Source organism: Phodopus roborovskii, unplaced genomic scaffold, assembly GCF_943737965.1.
Source record: "Phodopus roborovskii unplaced genomic scaffold, PHOROB, whole genome shotgun sequence".
NCBI classification, from domain to species: Eukaryota; Metazoa; Chordata; class Mammalia; order Rodentia; family Cricetidae; genus Phodopus; species Phodopus roborovskii.
This window is the reverse complement of record NW_026126647.1, coordinates 1,091,846-1,110,130: the sequence shown is the minus strand read 5'-3', so window position 1 is coordinate 1,110,130 and position 18,285 is coordinate 1,091,846. Positions and strand designations below refer to the sequence as shown.

General features: G+C 47.9%; 1 protein-coding gene across 1 annotated transcript in view; it reads right to left on the bottom strand.

Annotated features, from left to right (window-relative positions):
• The window catches only part of Rell1 (RELT like 1), a 60,509-nt gene extending 44,444 nt beyond the window's left edge, over positions 1 to 16,065 (bottom strand). The window contains exon 1 of the mRNA XM_051174016.1: positions 15,907 to 16,065. Coding sequence (XP_051029973.1) covers positions 15,907 to 15,994 — 88 coding nt within the window. The 5' untranslated portion in view covers positions 15,995 to 16,065. The remainder of the gene's footprint in view (positions 1 to 15,906) is intronic.
• Positions 16,066 to 18,285: the final 2,220 nt, after the last annotated feature.

Below are 18,285 nucleotides of genomic sequence, written 5' to 3'. Positions count from 1 at the left end.
TAGTGAGCACTTTATAGCTGGAAACATCTTCCTGGACTAAAGTTACTGTTTTTTGTGGGGTCTTTTGCTCCTTTGCCTGGCTGGTGTTTGTGTGTTTGCTTTGCTCGGTAGTAGTGGGCAACAAACCCAGGGACTTGGATGTGCTAGGTAAGTGCTCTACCACTTAGCCAGCTAACAGATGACCAGACAAAAGGTGCTATTGTAGCCACCTTAGAAAGGGAAACGATAAAGAATAAAGCATTGGAGTCAAGGGCTCCTCTGGGGAATGATTGGGTAGAGACTTGACCCCAGGATCACTGCAGGCAAGACAGATTTGAAGCCAGCAGGGCAAGGAGGCAAAGCAGAAAGGAAATATTTCTTGTTTACTTTCTGTTCAAATTGCCTCCAAGCTATGAGACCCCAGGGCAAGCCGAAGTTTGCCCATCCATAAAACGTGGACAAAAGTTGAAATGATGTGAGATTAATTTTTGGCTCTATCCCAGTGTGTGCTCAGTGTTGGTGACAAGTAGCAGCAGTTACAGGCATACAAAAGCCAGACACACAGAAGGACAATGAACCCCAGGAGCCTGACTAGATGGGGCATTGTTCCATGAGAGGTTCAGAGAACAGGGAGCCCTTAATGGGAGGGAACAGAAGCTATGGGCATGTCCATGGCACATGGCAAGCTGAGGACATTCACAATTAGCAATACAGAGCCATGAGCCATGGTGGCCAGTCAGGGCCACACAACCCAGGCCCTCACATGTGCTCACACAGTGCTCACACAGAGCTGCAGCAGGCAGGCTCCACTCAAGGCAAAGAAAGACACAGTAAGGCAGGCTCCCACGCAAGGCCGAGCCACAGCTGGCAGGCTCCCACACGCTCTCACATCAGTCACACACAGCCAAGCTCCTCTTCCTTCCAGGAACAGGAAGCGGAAAATGATTAAACAAAAAAAAAAAAAAAAAAAAAAAAACTACAAAAGCCCTAAACAGAGGGCATTCCGATTAGTCACAGGTTCAGTCAGCCGGCAGTTCCCACACGCCAGGCACGTGGATCTGGCTTCTGAGAACCTGGGAACTGGAAGGCGAAGGGGAACAAGCCAGGAAACCTCAAGGGTCTGAGGCCACTGAAGTCACCTGAGGGGAATGAAATCCCCTGGGGAGAAGAGCCAAGGGAAGAGGTACGAACAGGGAGAACAAAAATCAAACAGGGAAAAGATTGCTGGAAAGATGAAGCACAGGCAATCAGGGAAACCCCCGATGGGGGTGGGGGGATTAAGTATGGAAGTCATCAGCATGATGCCCTCCCACACGGAACTCTGAAAACCTGGCACAGAACGTTAATATCGGAACATAGAAGCTGAGTGAGGCAGGAGAATTAAGAGTTCAAGAGCACACACCTTTAATCCCAGCACTGGGGCGGCAGATGGATCTCTGTGAGTTCCAGGACAGCCTGATCTACAGGGTGAGTGCCAGGACAGCCTCCAAAACAATTCAGAGAAACCCTGTCTCAAACCAAAATATAAAAATAAATAAATAAAAATAAAACAAAATAAAAAAGCCAAAGAGTTCAAGAGCTGCCTGGGCTACAAAGCCAATTTTTTTTTTAATTTCTTAAAAATTAAAATCTTCGAAAATCTATACATAAAAAATACTATAGTCATCACATATTGGTATTTATTGGTTCCGTTACCATACCAATGTGTTAATAGAGATAGTAACACATTTAACCTCGACCATGACCCAGTGGGGTAGGTACCACTCTAAGTCCCACTGAACAGGCACAAACACTATACTGCAGAGAGGTCAAATATTTATCCCCAGGTTGCACATCTATCTAGAAAGAGGCAGTAGGCAGTGTACCCTGGTGGTCTGCTGTCTCCTCTGGCGTTCAGCACAGCCCCACAGGATGGAATTATCCACAGTTCTTGCTGCAATGGGTAATGCGACGGACACAGAGAGTTAAGGAGAGCCTTAAGTAGACAAGTAGAGAATGGACTCTGGAGGCTGCCCTCTGATGCCACACCTGTGCTATGACAAGTGAACTCCCCAAATGTATGCACATTCAGAAGAACACACACACACACACACACACAAACACAACAAAAATTCTAAGTATAAAAAGGAGTGACTTATGCCTAGACAACACTTTCTCAAATCTACTTGTTACATATTCACTTTTGATTAGTAGAGCATTAACATATTTCTTCACATTTTCTAAAAATATGCTAGTGATAAGCAGAAGAGTTGGACTTTTCACTACAGACAGGGAAGTCAGTAAGGGGCCTTTATTGCTATTGGGTCAAACACGAAACTGTTAGAACCATAGGTAGCAAGAGTTGACTACTGGCATTTATTTTCACACGGTCCGACCTGACAGTAGCACTTATTCTGCAGAGGTAAACCAGAATATAGGACTAGAATCCCTCCCTAAGGGGACTACCCAAAGCTGCCATCCACAGTGACATCCCAGATATGTGCATAGGTTGGAAGTAGAGGCAATGCCATGAGACCTCTGACCCACATCACAGAAATCACTGGTCAAAGAAAACCAAACGGTGTGCCTTGCTTGCACATTTGTGTATGGCGAAGCATGTTGCAAGCATATATGAACAGCACAGCAATGGCCCTGATAACTTTCCCTTTCCTATTATTTTGCAAATGCCTTTGAACCTATCTCTAAGTAGAATACAAGAGTAATTACAAAGATGATCCCAGGCATGTTTAAATGCTGAGGCATACGGCTTCCCAATGGTATCTGGCTATCTCAGTATTCTAACGCTCACTGGGTGTCCGAGGGTTCAATTGAATTCTGCCCCTAACAGCCTAGAGTCAGCGCTGACCCACTGGCTGAGAGCTATCCCTGCTGGATGGTCCCCACTTCAGAGGCCAGGCTCCAAGAAGTCTCTTGGCTAACTTCACTTCTGTCTGGTTACATATTTGAGGGCTTCCACCGTGTCCCCCTCAGTCTCAATAACTGACTGGAGTGGCTTACAGAACTCAGAAAGCAGTCTCCTATCACAGCAGCTTTATTACAAAGATGCGGACACCCAACTGGAAGGGATGCAGAGGGCAGAGGGAAGGCAGCTTCCACACCCTCTCCAGGGGCACCCTGCCAGCACCTCCCCAAGGTCACCCTAGAAGACCCCTTTCTGGCCTGCCTGGTACAGAGCTTTTAGGCAGACTGGCGGACTCAATCGTTGACTGATGTCCACAGAACCAGTGATCGAGGTAAGGATGGAAAGTTCTGGCCCTTCTACCACATGGGATCAAGGTAAGGATGGAAAGTTCTGGCCCCTCCACCACATGGAATCAAAGTAAGGATGGAAAGTTCTGGCCCCTCCACCACATGGGATCAAAGTAAGGATGGAAAGTTCTGGCCCCTCCACCACATGGCTGCTCTGTCTCATCACCAGCTTCAAGGTGAAGCTATGTAGGGCCCCACCCACACTCCACTCACGAGTGAAATCTCAAGTGTGGTCAAAGGGGCTCTTTAGAGATGAGAGAGGTTCACACATCTACACTCCCCTTCATAGGTGAGTAAATTCAGGGTTTTTTAAAAAGATGTCTGCACCAGAAATGGGAGGTACCGACCCATTACAATAACCAAGGTCTAGACCTCCACTCAACAAGATTTCCGGGTACAGCACTGTCTCAGCATGGGCCTCGCAAGAAGAAGACCAATTCTTCTATCGCTCTACTCAACAAGACAGTTGTCCCTCCCTCCTCAAGTCCTCACCCATCCACACCAGAAGGAATCTACTATCTATGTCAGGACTGTTGACACAGCCACCCAGACACAAAATGTGTGCAAGACCAACCCTCACACTGCCCATTCTCCTAGTCCATCCATCGGCATTACAAAGCACTGAGGGGCAGAGAAAGAGCCTGCAGGAAGAGACAGAGATGGAACCCTTGGCCACACTAGGGCCTTAATTCACCCCATGCTGGCTTGTGTTTTATTTATAGACACTGCCCTACAGGTGGCAGCACCCCAGCCCAGGAGGAGAAGTAAACAATGTGCATCTGAAGAGCAGCAGGGCCGAGGAATACAACGGGCTCCCAAAAACAAAATTTTAACAGATAGTGACCCTGTGTGCCAGCTGATTCAGATTGACTCCCAAGGAGTGGCCAACCAGAGACAAGTGGGCACCATGACTGCTTCTGGGCTCCACCCGCCACACTAGCTTCATGATTCTCGTACCCTGCATTCCTTAAAGTGAAAGGTTCTCCCCACCCACACTTCACATAGAACCCAGTGCATTATTTGTTACGCTAGGGCCACTTACAAAGAATGAATGGCATCGTTTACTTGGCTCCAAGATGTATATAAAACAAACAAGCATTATTTTGCACTTGGACTCCCTGTGCTCTCCTCCCTACCTGCACCCTTACAAAGATACGGACGACGGGAAAAGCAGCCCAGCTACCCCATGGCAGTACGGCACCTGCCACATACATACTCAGGTCCTATTCATATCAATATCTGGGGCTCTTGCATCACACTGCAAAGCCCAGGGCTCCTCCGGCCCTCCATCCTCCGCTCGCCAGCCTGGCCTCCCCTTCCCCTGCCTGCTTCAAGAGCTCAGGGGCCTCACCTTAGCCTCCCCAGTGCAGGTTCCCATCACACAGCAGTCACTGAGAAGCTCTGCTATACATGGACTGCGGTAACTTCCCTTCCCAGCCCCTGTGCGAAGCTTCCCCCAGGCTGTTCCACGGGGTTGGCATGTGTGGTTCACTCTAGCTCCCTTTGTGGATCACTTAAATGGAGTCCTTCCCGTCCTTGTCTTCTCCTGCGATCCCACACAATAAATACTTAACTGTGATTCTGATTACGCCAAACTCCTTTTTCCATGGGAGTCACAAGACTCCCATTCATGGCTTATCAGTACTCTCGTCCATTGTTAAGTTTCACGGGACAGAAACTGAATTAGTTGTTCCCTGGCCCAAAGTATACAAACTACCCAGCAGTATCCCGTGTTTTTAATTAACAAAGTTTAGCTGCAACAACTGTCATCAGACACCCACTTGGCAAATACAGGTGTGAAATGTGTCTCCCCTGAAAAGCCCAATTTTCCTGCTCAATTTTCATGCTTGAGCATGGCTCAAGGCCTTGGATGGTGTCCTGGTGGCTGTTCTGTATTTTGCCGTTAGCGGAGGCAAGAAGGTAGAAAGATCTAGGAGAGCAAGCAGTGACAAACATTCAGGCCGTGCTAGCAGAGACTACATACTTGCAAAGGGAAACAAAGCCATGTCTGTGGCCAGTCACCTGCCACCTTGCCAATGCCAGGAAGGCACAGCTGTCGCTTCCTATAACGCGGCTAATACAACAGGACTGTGCCAGGAACTTCCAGCTCCGGAGGGCCTTGAGAATAGTGGGAAATGGGTGTCCCCTCCCCCACCTTACACTGTGTGACAAGCCCGGGGAAGGCTTCAAACTTCCACTCCTTAGAGAAATCTCAGAAAGCCATGTTATGTCTGTGTGTGTGCAAACAGGAGGTGCCTTGGCAACTGACCAGCACTGAAAGGGCTGCGTGGCCCTGCGTGGCATGTAACACACAGGTTCTAACTTAACCTGCTGGCTAACAAAGATTATCTTATTGGTGTTCTTTGGTGAATTAAACCCAATTTTTCTCCCCTCATATCTCCACTGTGCTATAACTTTAGAAAACATAGCTTTTATGGGAGGAGGGGTGTCTCTGGCTGGCCCAGAGCTCACTATGTAGATGGGGCTTGCCTAGAACCACCTGCCTTTGTCTCCTGAGTGCTGAGATTAAAGGTGAACACTACCACACCCCGACAGAAAGACATTTCTAATTCTAACCACCTGTTCGTTGCATTACAGCCTTCAAATAATAACAGACGCCCACAACTCCAACGCTCATGAACCTGAAGAACTACAAATACACATTTTTTTTTTTTACTCTAAATTTTACATGTATGGGTGTGGCACCCATGCATCATTTGCATGCCTAATCCTGTGGAAGCCAGGAGATTCCCTGGGCCTGAAGTTAGAGACAGCTGTGAGCCACAATGTGGGTGCTGGGGACCAAGCCTGGGTCCCCTTCAAAAGCAGCAAACACTCTTAACATGCGAGCCATCTTCCCCACCTCAGGATAGTACAAAGCCCACGTAGACTACAGAAGGAGTTCAAGGCCAGCATGAGCTACACGGTGAGACCCTGTCTCATGGAGGGAGGGAGGGAGGGAGGGAGGAAACACAATATCTGAAGACATCCTAGGTTAATTGTCTACTCGTGACTAACTCTGCATTCACTTGCTGAGATGCCCTGGTGTGCTCTTTAAGTAGACGGAACAAGAATAAAAAAGACAAGTGGAATATAAAACTTTCCTCCAACTGTTGATGTCAGAGAGCACGTGTGTCACTTCACATCATACAAAGAACATACGGGGCCCATGAACATCCACCCAGCCTTGGCTTCCCCTCTTCTGTGACGAGCAAGAAATCTTGCTTCTGTCCCGGTTACTCCCTGTAAGTCTCACTTCCCTTCCTGCCACAAAACGGACAACGGTGACCTGGTCCGCACAGTGACTGCCAAAGTTAAACCTGACCAAGCAATCAAATATTTAACACATCGTCTCGCACACTTGGCCGCTACACAGAGCTCTGGCACACAGTGGGAACAAGTGCACACGACTGAGGGCATCGCCGTGAGAGACACAGCACACCTGACCTGCGTTCGGGTCATCAACACAGGAATACACGCTGAGAGAAGCCACCGGCAAGGGTTCCCGGAAGCTTTACCCTTGACCTCAGCTGGAAGCATGGACACAAGGCAGGATAGGACAGCCGGAGGGTTAGGGTTAGGGTTAGGGTTAGGGTTAGGGTTAGGGTTAGGGTTAGGGTTAGGGTTAGGGTTAGGGTTAGGGTTAGGGTTAGGGTTAGGGACGATGGGTGGGAGCTCAAATGAATGCAGCTAAGCCGCCATCTCCCCTCCCCAGGACTCCCCAGCTCACGTGGCCAACATCACCAGGAAACAGGACAGAAAAGCAAACTCCCTCAACATCCCAAGCCTCTCTTCTCTTCTTGTATGAAACTCTGAGGCTTCAACCATGAGGATGCCACACTAATGGCTTTTTCTAAAGCTAATCACTTCTAAACATGGCACCCAGTAAGTTTCCACCCTCCTAAATTCACCTTACAATGTGAAAGAAATGTGAACACATAAGCCCCCAGGGAACAACACTCAAACCATATCCAAACCATCTCTCTCTCACACACACACACTCTCGCACACACACTCACACACGCACATATTCGCACACACAGCGTGCACACACACGTGCACACACTCGTGCACATGCACTCGCACAGCGCACACACACTCGTGCGTACACACACATGCACACGTGTTCGCACACACACATACACACATGCACACGCTCACACACACACACATGCACACACTCGCACATGCACACACCTACCTCTTTGGCAACCACTGACTCCTTTCACCCAGCTACCGCCTCCGGCTGTGCTGCAATGGAAATTTAAACCTTGCTCCACAAAGCCTGACCCAACCTGGCCTGGATTCTCGATTCTCCACGCATCCAGCCCCCAGTCCCAGTGTCTCTCTTCCTTACAGAGCTGCTAATCAGCTCCATGGGGCAGTGAACCCAGACCCAGTTCCCTCCACTTTACCTCTGTGCCTTGTGCGCTGTAAGGTGCTTTGTTAATATCTGGTGAATGATGAACTCAATCAAGAGAACCTATTGCTATGGTTTTTGGCTGTGTGGAGATTTAATTCCCGAAATTCATGTTTGTGGTGCACTGAGGCGGGGCCTTTGAGAGGTAACTGGGTTAGATGAGGTAATGAGATGAATTTCCACCGTGACACTGGCAGCTTTATAAGCTGAGAAAAGAGACTCACACTGGCATGTATACTCTGTCTTGCAACATGATGTCCTCTGTGGTGTTGTGATTCAACTTGGAGATCCACTCCAGATGCCAAGCAGGCGTCAGCAACACACTCCCTGACTTCTCAGCCGGCCAAACCCCGTGAGCACTTCTGCTCTTTATAAACTACCCGGTCTCAAGCATTTTGTTATAGCAATAGAAAACAGGCCAAGCTGCTCATGAAATAAATGGCTTTAAATGCTCCATGTATTGTGATATCAGAATACAATTGATCCTGACTTTCAAAAGAGAGTCGTGAATATATTTGCAACTTATAGATCTTTAAGCTAAAAACATTCACTTCTCTATGTCTCAGTCCCCACCCAACCCCCACACCCTGTCTGTTTCCTCGTGACTGGCATCCTCTCTCCATGACTAGTTTTGGAAAGAAACAGAATCCAGAGGCTGGTAGACTACAGAGCCCCTAATCAATCTAGAGAGGGGCAGAGGGACTCATGGCTAAGATCTGAGTGTGAATGTTAGGAAGAATAACTTCCCAACTAACACAAGAGAAAGGAAGGCCAGAGAGCTGTCTTAACTGAACCTGAGCTCAGTTCCCAGCACCTATATTAGCCAGCTCACAACTGCCTGTGACTCCTGGTCCAGGGGATTTAACACCTTCCTCTGGCCTGTACATACATGTGCATATATGTGCACTCATATGTGTGCACATATGAACACACACACACCAAACATTCACACAGATATACACGTACACTCTCTTTTTTCTTAAAGAGATTCTGGATTCCAGTTTCAGCCTTTTTTCTTCATTCACATTTTAAATACCTATTGTATTCCGGGTCTCACTTCCAACCCGGGCCTCCAGCAGTGAACAAGACCCACACATGAATCACCCTGTGGGCTCCTAGGAATGAAATGTCCCTGACCCCTGCAGGCCACAGAGTCTTCCTGGGCTCAGTTTCCCCATATGTGCAGCAAAGGGGTTAATAATAACAAGATGAGCATCTCTAAATGCATTTGACTAAGAACAACAGTCACCCCTATAACAGCCAGTCATCACTCTGCTGAGGTAGGGTTCATCCCACATCGAAGAGTTGGGGAAGCAGGCTGTTGAGTGTGTGAGCCCCAGGGGCGGGCAGAGGAAACCTGCCAACAGCACACAGAGAGATGCCTTCTGGGTCCACTTCAATGCAAGGACACTCCAACAGGACAGGAGGGTCCCAGAGGGAGCAAAGGAGCTCAAATAGTGGTGCTCCAGCTCAGTTTCCCCTCCACTAAATAAACTCTGAAGACATCACCAGGGACCCTGCCTCCCCTAGTACTAAATACAGACTCTGCTTTCCTGCCGTGGATTTCATTTCATCCAAACAGCCCTGGAAGTGAAGAGAAGCCCAGTAACCAATTAGACCCTTAATAGCCAAAGCATATAACATGATTATTCCATCAATTCCTAAGGTAATGCAGACACATTTTTGTGCCTACAACTAGATTGGCTGACTAGATTGATGAGTCAATTCCCCAAAGTTCTTCCAAAAGAAAGTGCCACGGTCTATCTTTACAAAGGTAATGAATGGTTTCTTGGCCTCCTTCTCTTCCCTTCCTTGTATTAATGTGGCTGCTAATGGCTTTGCCTCTTCCTCCCAAGAGAACCCCCAGTCAAGCCCACTGTCTACTATTTCTCCTCCCCTAACCCTACTACCATTAGCACCAGAACCCAGAGCTCCGACTCAGCTCCAGAGGACGATGGATGCTGGGGAACTGCAAAGAACCAGAAATGACAATTCTGGAGGGTTTAAGGTGTTGGGTTGGATTTGTTTTGATTGTTGTTTTGCTTAAACAAAATTTCATACTGTAGCCCAGGTTAACTTGGAACTTACTGTGCAACTCAGGCTAGCCTTGAACTAACAATAATCCCGTCTCAGCCTCCTAGTGCTGGGGTCACAGGCATAAGACCAGCTTTGGAGTGCCTAAGAACTTTGTTTCATCCTTTCGATATGAAATGTCAGTGTCTCACTGTGAACAAATAATTAGAGCAAATCCTTTTAGCATACCTGCACAGCAAACACTGCTATGAACAAATAACAGCAAATCCTTTTAGCATAGCACGCTTTGTCTCAAATAACTGTGATAATAACCACATGTAGTAGCTTGGCCATATTTTTTCCATAATACAGGTAAGGAAGGTGGCTTAAAGATTCATCTTTTCTGTACAACAGGCACTTCTCTGTACAACTGATTGGAACGTTGCTACAACCAGGAGTTTGCAAACCAAGTGAGGGAGGATGCTTACAAGTGGCTCCTCGGAGGGCTGGCGGCTGGCACAGGAAATAGGAGAACCCAGGCTGGGAATTCTCTCCTTCTGGGATCCCAGGACAGAGCCAGAGGAAAGACAAGGAGGTCCGGGGGTATTACAAGTGGAAATGGAAACTGAGCCTCACGATAAGATGACTGGCCCCAAGAACACAAATTGCCTGGGGTACCTATCCACCACGGCCCAAGATGCCCCTTGATGGATTCAATTTCTTCTCTTACAAAGAGAGCTGTGTCACTAACTGGCAGAGAAACACAGAGAAGAAAGCCAGCCTAGCCTCTCGACTTACCCATCAAGGTTCCATTACAAACAGCACTCACTCATAAAGCTACCCAACAGACAAAAACCCAGCTGCATCCAGGTGTCTTTATTAGAGTCCATTCTAGAATGTCTAGAATATCGAGGCTCCTCTCCCGAAGGGCTGTGCATCAGAGGGGGGATCATTCATGGCCATTTGGCTGTTTTTAAAACTCTTCCGCTGGCTATTTGTCATTTATCAGATCTCTGTAAGATTTTAAGACGGACATTAATTTTACTTGGAGTATTTCACCTCCTTGTATGTACGTGCACATGATATGTTCCTGCCTGGTGCCCATGGAGGACTACGTGGGTGCTAGGATTTAAAACTTGGACCATCTATAACAGCAGTCACCAATCTTTACCACCACTGAGCCTTCAGCCACTCTGCAGGATTCCTGCTGTTTCTCCATGGGATGTTTTTAGATATTTGCATGGGATACTTATACTTGGCTTCCAATAGATGGGAGAAAGCATGAACAGACGAGTCAGGAAAAGCAAACGCAGGACCTTAAGTCCTTTAACTGAAAACCTAGAGGCAGATGTGTGATTCCAGAAAGGTAGAAGAGTGCATTCAATGTACACTCAGAAATCAAATGTGTCAGATTACTGCAGCAAAGCATATGGCTATTCAACCTATGTGAGATCAAACATAGACGTGAACATCTCACGCTGGGGCTGTGTGTTACCACCACCACCAGAGTACATCAAAAGTCCTCAGTTTTCAAAGCATTTTGCATTTGAAAACACTCCAGAAAAGATTACAGCAATGTATACAAATGCCTCTGATACTTGGGGAGGGGGGCACAGAGACAGGACAACCTGATAAAGAATATTAAAAAAAAAAATAGCCAATCTTTTAAAAGCCAATGATTATAACAAATTAAGTAAATGCCAATACTCGCCTAACAAATCAGCAAGCATGTGCTTTTTTACTTTCAGGGGAAAAGAAATACTAACAGCGAGAGATGAGTGCCTTAGACCACTGCTTTAAAAGTACAAACCACAACCTCAGACCAACAGTGCAGTTATCAATGGCCTAACAACGTTGAACATCATTGATCGGCAAGCCACTTTCCCGAGAACTCATTTTCTATGTAAGCAATCGACTATCAGACCAAACCTTGTGGACAAAGGTGTTCGCTGAAACAACACAGTTTTAAATAATTTTAAAAAACAATGGCCATTAACTACAGCCTCCCGAAGGAGGCACGGTGAGGTAAAACACGGTAAAGCTGCAGGACGGGACACTGCAACACATCTTTCCAGGGTATCAGAAAAGGAGACCGAATGTAACAAAGGTAAAGGGGACCGAGCTAATTAACTGCAGGGCATTAGGGTCCTACCCAAAGTCAAGAAGCACAAGACAAGAATGGAATGCTAAGGCAAGTGCCTCCAGGTAGGAAGGAGATCAGGGCAATTCTCCCCCCCAACTCCCCCCATTCCCCCACTCCCCCCACCCCCTACCCCCACTCCCTCATCCCCACCCTATCCCCCACACCCCCCATCCCCACATTCCCCCCCCCCCCGCACAAACTGTGGGAGGGCCTTTTCAAAACCCCCTAGGACACTGCAGAGGGAGTCACCATGGACTCTCCATAAACACTTCAGGATGAAAAGAATCTTCTTTCAAAGAGGGAGAGAGAGGAAGGCTTAGGAGAGAGAGGAAGGCTTAGGATGCACTTAGGAACTGAACGGATATGACAACATTGGCAAAGGCCAGTAACACGGAGTGACTTAACCACTTCCTCAGATTCTCCATTTTTCCAGCCATAAACATGGGAATAAAACCACTCTTGTGGAATTACAAGGATTAAATGACCTGAGTACAAAGCCCCCCACCTGCCATCATGCAGGCAATAATAAACACTGAATCCCCCTTCCAAAAACAGTAAAGAAGCCACAGTGTGGTAAAGCCAACTTTCAGTTTTAGTCCTTCAGTCCTACACCAGATCTTCTTCTTGTTTGCTTGTTTGTTAAGGCCTCACGACATAGACCTGGCTGTACTGAAATTCTTCGTGTAGAGTAGGCCTGCGTCAGATTCAAACATCAGCCTGCCTCTGCCTCCAGAGAGCCAGGATTAAAGGAGTGTGGCATCATGCCCAGCCTTCTTACACCAGGATTTTTTACTATCTTGGCTTAGCATCTCCAAAAAACTTTACCAATTCCTTGTTGTGTATGACAGTTACATAAAGACTGTACAGTATTAAATCTAAGTAAGTTGTAACATATGAATGATATGTATTATAATTGCTGGAGTAAAGACCAAAATTGTATTGATGACAATTACACATAAATTTAAAAAAAAAATGAAACTTCAAAATTTTTACCAGCTCCTAAATCACAAATGCAAAAAATTAATGGACAACCAACACTAAGGACAGTAGTTTTAAGTTTTAACTAATAACAATTTAGATTATATTTTTATTTTCATTTCTGTTTCTCTCTCTGTGTGTGTGTGTGTGTGTGTGTCTTTCTGTAGGGCTAGGGATTGAACCCGGGACTCCAGTACATGGCAGGCAGGCACTCCAACACTGAGCTCCATCCAAAGCCCAGGAGCCACAGGACCTGATGCCAAGTTTCAATTTTAGTCCTTGCAACTTACATCAGATTTTTAAAAAAATAATGTCATGTGTTAATGTGTGTCATTTTAAAATAATGTAATTAAAATGGCACAAACATGTAATAAGACTTCAGCATCAAAGCCAAACTAAGTCTTTAAAGAAATAAAACTGAAACTCTTCTATCTGAATCACCTAGACTGTGGCTTCTCACATTCAAATCCTCCCAAAGCCTGCCTGCTGAATTCTTTGCTGAAGGGCTAGGGAACAGACAGAGAAGAAAAAGAAAGGGCAGCCTGATGGGAGATGCCATATCCCCCTACAGCAGCCACTTGTAACATTTTTCATTTCCTCTTGAAATTTGGAGTAAGCATGAAATCCCAAGCTCCAAACAGTATTCCTCCACCCCCCACCCCCCAACACTGCACCCAATCCAATGTCTGTGTCTCAGGTGGATATTCAGCTAAGCAGCTTTTAGCTACCCAGCCAAAGGAAAACCCAGAACTTAATCAAACATATCTTCAGCATCTAAATGAGGAATCCGAGCGAGGCTGGACGGATGCCCACAGAGCCCGGGGCCCATGCACCTCTCACAGCACCAGCCCTGGAACTGTTTTACTCACCTCTCACTCAAGGGCTGTGCCTGCTGTCTGATAGGAACAGTGAGAAACCAGTAAGCCCAGAGGCTGAGTAACCAGAACTTAGGTGCATAAATAAGGCAAGACATGGAAGAGCATCTCTGGTGCTCGTAGAGCTGTTTCTAATGCTACTTTTTAGGCAGTTTACAAAAAAGGAAGTGAGAGAGACTGTCGCCACCCACTGTGACAGTATCTGTCCTTTCTCCACTGCACAGCTAGCTGCCCATGCTCATGCTATGATGTTTGGCTTTCTTAAAACTATCTTACAATCCAACTCATGTTCCTGAGGGTGACTTATGCTCTAAATTATCTGTGAAGCAGCGGAGGGCAACGGGAAGAAAATGAGTTTAAAATCAAGCAGGCTGTGTTATCACACACACACACACACACACACACACACACACACACACACACAATGTATTATCCAATGCTTACTGACACAGTACCTATGTGATGACAGGCTTCGGTTGCTCTACTGAGAATAAAATACAACTTGGGTTATGAGGAATAGTTTCAAAATACACATGCAGTGCCCAACAAAAGCACACGGCAGGCTGTCTGTATGAGTTCCCTTCTCTTTCTTCCTACTGCTCAGCTTTGAGTCCAAAGAGAACAGATGCCAGCTGTTTGGTCTCGTCTCTTAACACAGGCCTCAAAGCCTGCTATCAAGTTTGAACCTGCAACCTTTCCATGTTGTTCTCTCTCCTCAAGCATTAGCTTTCGCCAGAAAGCACAGTTAGGTAAGACCTTCTTCAAGTCACATTGCAGGCCTGACACCCAGATGTTGTTCAGCAACCCAGCCAAGGGTATCTCCTGATTAATGAAGGCTGATTACAAGCCAGTACTAAATTGTACTAAATTGTAACAAACTGACTCCCAGGTTCAGCTTTTTTTTTTTTTCTTCAAACTCTGCAACAAGTGATTACAGCTGGATACTATCTGCAGCTTCCAATCTAATTTGAACCTATTCCGTATTTACAAGTCCCAGCAAAGAAACACAGGATGCACACAAAAATCCCCCATCCAATCCAACTTGTCACTAGCTTCCCTTTCCCCCAGGTGGATGGCTAAGGAAATGTGAATCTGCTAATCAATACTCAAGAGACACATATCTATCCGGTCCCCTTCCTAGCACGTTCCGATTCCAATGAAAAAGTAAAGGCCAAATGATCAGTGATAAGCCAGTTTCAAAGCTCTAAGTGACCGGAATGTTCAGGACTAAAGAAAAGCGGTGCATGTATTTTATAAAGGAGACAGTCGCTGTTGGAAGCCTTCCAGCTGCTTATTATTTGGGCCTGAAGAGGAGCCACCCCTGAAGGCAGCTTGGCAGAGCCTGCTGACGTAAAAATCAGCCTGTGGTAACCCCAAATGGCCAGGAAGGCTTAATCTATTTTTTTTCTTAACTACTGCAATGAGGTCGTAATTAAGAGGGGTAAACAACGACTGGGGCTCCCATGCGTGTGTCTTAACAGGGCTTCCTTTAGTAAAAGAAGAGATTTCGGTTAGAAACACTCCCCCACTGACAGCTCCTGGTTGAGGAAGACGCTTAGCTTAGCGCTTGTGGCTTCCACCCTGACCTCGGAGGATTTCTTTTGTGATGACAGGATCTGATACAAAGAAAAAACACTGTACTCTACATTTGTGCCTTTCCTCTTTCCCGACCTAATTTATCCAGGGCATATAGGAAGGAGTGCGAAATTACTGAGTTACTGCAAGAATCCATAACCACCTGCAAAGACTGGAACTTTCAAGGCTTTCACATAATGAAAAAGAAAAGAAAAGAAAAACATAGGAGAGCGAGAAAAGCAGCGGTAGATCAGCACCCGGTCCCGAGTATCAAGATCTTTGCCAAGAGAGGCCTTTGCGATCAGGGCGGTAGAAAGGGGTCCTCCGCCGTCCCCACCCCATCCCCAGGGCACGCGGCTGGGGAGAAGGCGCCCCAGCGTCCGGGGCTGGGGTGCCGCGGTGCTCAGAAGAGGCAGGGAAGGGGAGGGAAGGAAAGGCGGGAGCACGGTTAAGGGTGGGGAGGGACCCGAGCCGCGCCGAGCGCCGCACCCAGCCCGGGCCACCCCGGGACACCCAGATGTCCAGAGCCCGGATCCGGTGGCCGCGCAGGGCGCGCGCAACTCGCCAGGGCGCGGCGGGGCTGCGGGGTCCGTGCCCCTCGCTCGCTCCCTTCCGCGTGCACATCCGACTCAGCAGCCGGGGCCCCCGCCCGGACCACGCACGCACTCACTCACCCGGGGCCACCAGCGGCGAACTCACGGTGCCTCCCACGAACACGGCGGCAGAGAGCACAGCGGACCCCGGGAGTCCCCACGGAGCCATCGCCGCGTCCCTGCGCCCTCCTCTCCCCGGCCGCCGTGTCCCGGTGCAGGAGGATGGAGAAGCTGCAGGCAGCCCTGCCCCGCAGATCGAGCTGGGGAGCTCGAGCCTCCTCTGGCCCCAGCCCGTCCAGCCCGGACCCGCCGAGGCCCCGCCCACCACGCGGAAGCCCCGCCTCGACCCGGCGCGCCCGGATCCCAGGAGGCCTGGACCCACCTTCACGCGCATGGCCCCGCCCCCGCCACGCCCCCAGCGCCTCTCCCTGCCCCTCCTCCTTCCCCGCCGAACCCTTAGACCGCGTCAGCCCCGCGGGTAAGCCGGGGCCACGCCCCCGAGCCCCGCCCTCCGCTGCCCCGCCCCGCCCCGCCTCCTCTGGTTAGGCGGGCTTCCTTTGGAAACCCTGCCCAGCAAGGTGGCGGGACAGCGCGGGAGCCTCGGGCTGGGGGCGGGCTGCTCCTTCTCCTGGATCCTGGGACTAGATGTGGGAAGGGAAAGACTGAAATTGGCCCAGCCATGATGGACCCCAAGCAGCCGGCAGTGCAATGGCGCGATGTTTTTTCTTCCCTATTAGAGTCTCTAGCCAGTTAGTTAACCTGGGTTTAGTGGGCTAGGGAGGAGTGCTGCCTTCACAGTCATGTTTGGTTATTTGAAAATTAAGAGGGAAGGATGAGACTTCCAATTGTTCCCACCGTTGCTGCTAAAATACTCCTGTTGAGGAACATTTCTCCACACATAACTTGCTTGAGTTGGACTGCATTTCGTTTTAATCATATGCCTACATTGAATCTTGCAAACACTTCCCTGGATGAGCTCTTCAAGTTATCCAGTCACTTCTTAGGTCTATTATATCCTCATGTCAGCTCTGTAAAGCTAGTATTATCCCCATTTCACGGGCCAGGAAGTGAACCCACGACGTTTAAGCCACCTTGCTTATTGTGATTAAGTCCAGTGTTTGCTCACCACAGTAACCTCAGCTCAAGGACAGCGTGCTCTAAGAGGTCATAAGTAGTTTTTAAAGGACAATGGGCCTTTTTCTGAATAACTACATCTTAACTAATCCTTGGAGACTTTTCAGCAAGGTCCTTAAGGCCTAGTCAGTGGCAGATTAAGTTAAGCAAGTCCAGAACAACAGCAAAGGGCTGAATGCCAACTGGGTCTTCATCCTCCTTTGTAAGCTGGCTGACTGATGGCCTCTGAGTGTCTCGGGAGGGTTATTTCTCCTCTCTAGCATCCTCCAGGTGTTCTACTTGTCTATAACAAACAGCACTGGTGCCAGAATTACCAGGGACAGTGGCTGAGGCTGAAGGTTGCCCGCCCTGCCCTTTGGAGCTAAAGGCAGGCACCGTGGGCCCTGTGCCCAGTTCGTGGCTCATCCTGTAGTGTGACCGACTTAGAAGAAAGCCTTCTCTACTTGTATGTCAAAGGGAAATCTTGAGATGAATGAATAGGAAAGACATTGTGCTAAGTAGTTTTTTGTCAGCTAGAGTCATCTAAGAACATCATTGAGAAAATGCTCTGAGCGACTGAACCCCTCTCACACAGGACAAAGCTTCCCAGCTTGCTCCCAGACCCTCTACTGACTCTCCTTGCCTGCCTGAAGGTGGCTTCAGTTTCCCTGGCACGCAGAGGTGCCACACTTTGACAGGCATTGTGTGACAGTGTTGAGTGTTGTACCCCCGGGCCTCGCTCTGTTCCCTTCCCTGTGGTGACTTTTGTTTAGAACTGTAATAAGTTATAAATGGCATGATTTAAAGAGTCATCCTGGATCACCCGAACATTAAAAAAAATCATATCCTCTTGATTTATTTTTTATTTTGTTGCATCTTTGGAGTAACGTAATTATATTTTTATCCCCGCTTTTTTGTTTAAGAAAAATAAATAAAAGAACTTAAGATGTTAAAAAAAAAAAGGGGGGGTGAGCTGGAGAGATGGCTCAGCAGTTAAGAGCACCGGCTGCTCTTCCAGAGGAACTGGGTTCAATTCCCAGCACCCACATGGCAGCTCATAGCTGTCTGAAACTTCAGTTCCAGGGGGTCTTGATGCCTTCACACAAATGCACATAAAATAAAGTTAAATAAATTATTTAAAAGAAGAGGAAGAAAGAAAGGAAAGAAGGAAGGAAGGAAGGAAGGAAGGAAGGAAGGAAGGAAATGCCTCCATAAGATCTAGCTGTAGGCATTTTTCTTAATTCGTGATTGATGGGGAAGGGCCCAGCCCCCTGTGGGTGAGGGACTGATGGTCCTGGGTTCTATAAAAAAGCAGATCGAGTGAGCCATGAATAGCAGGTCCATCAG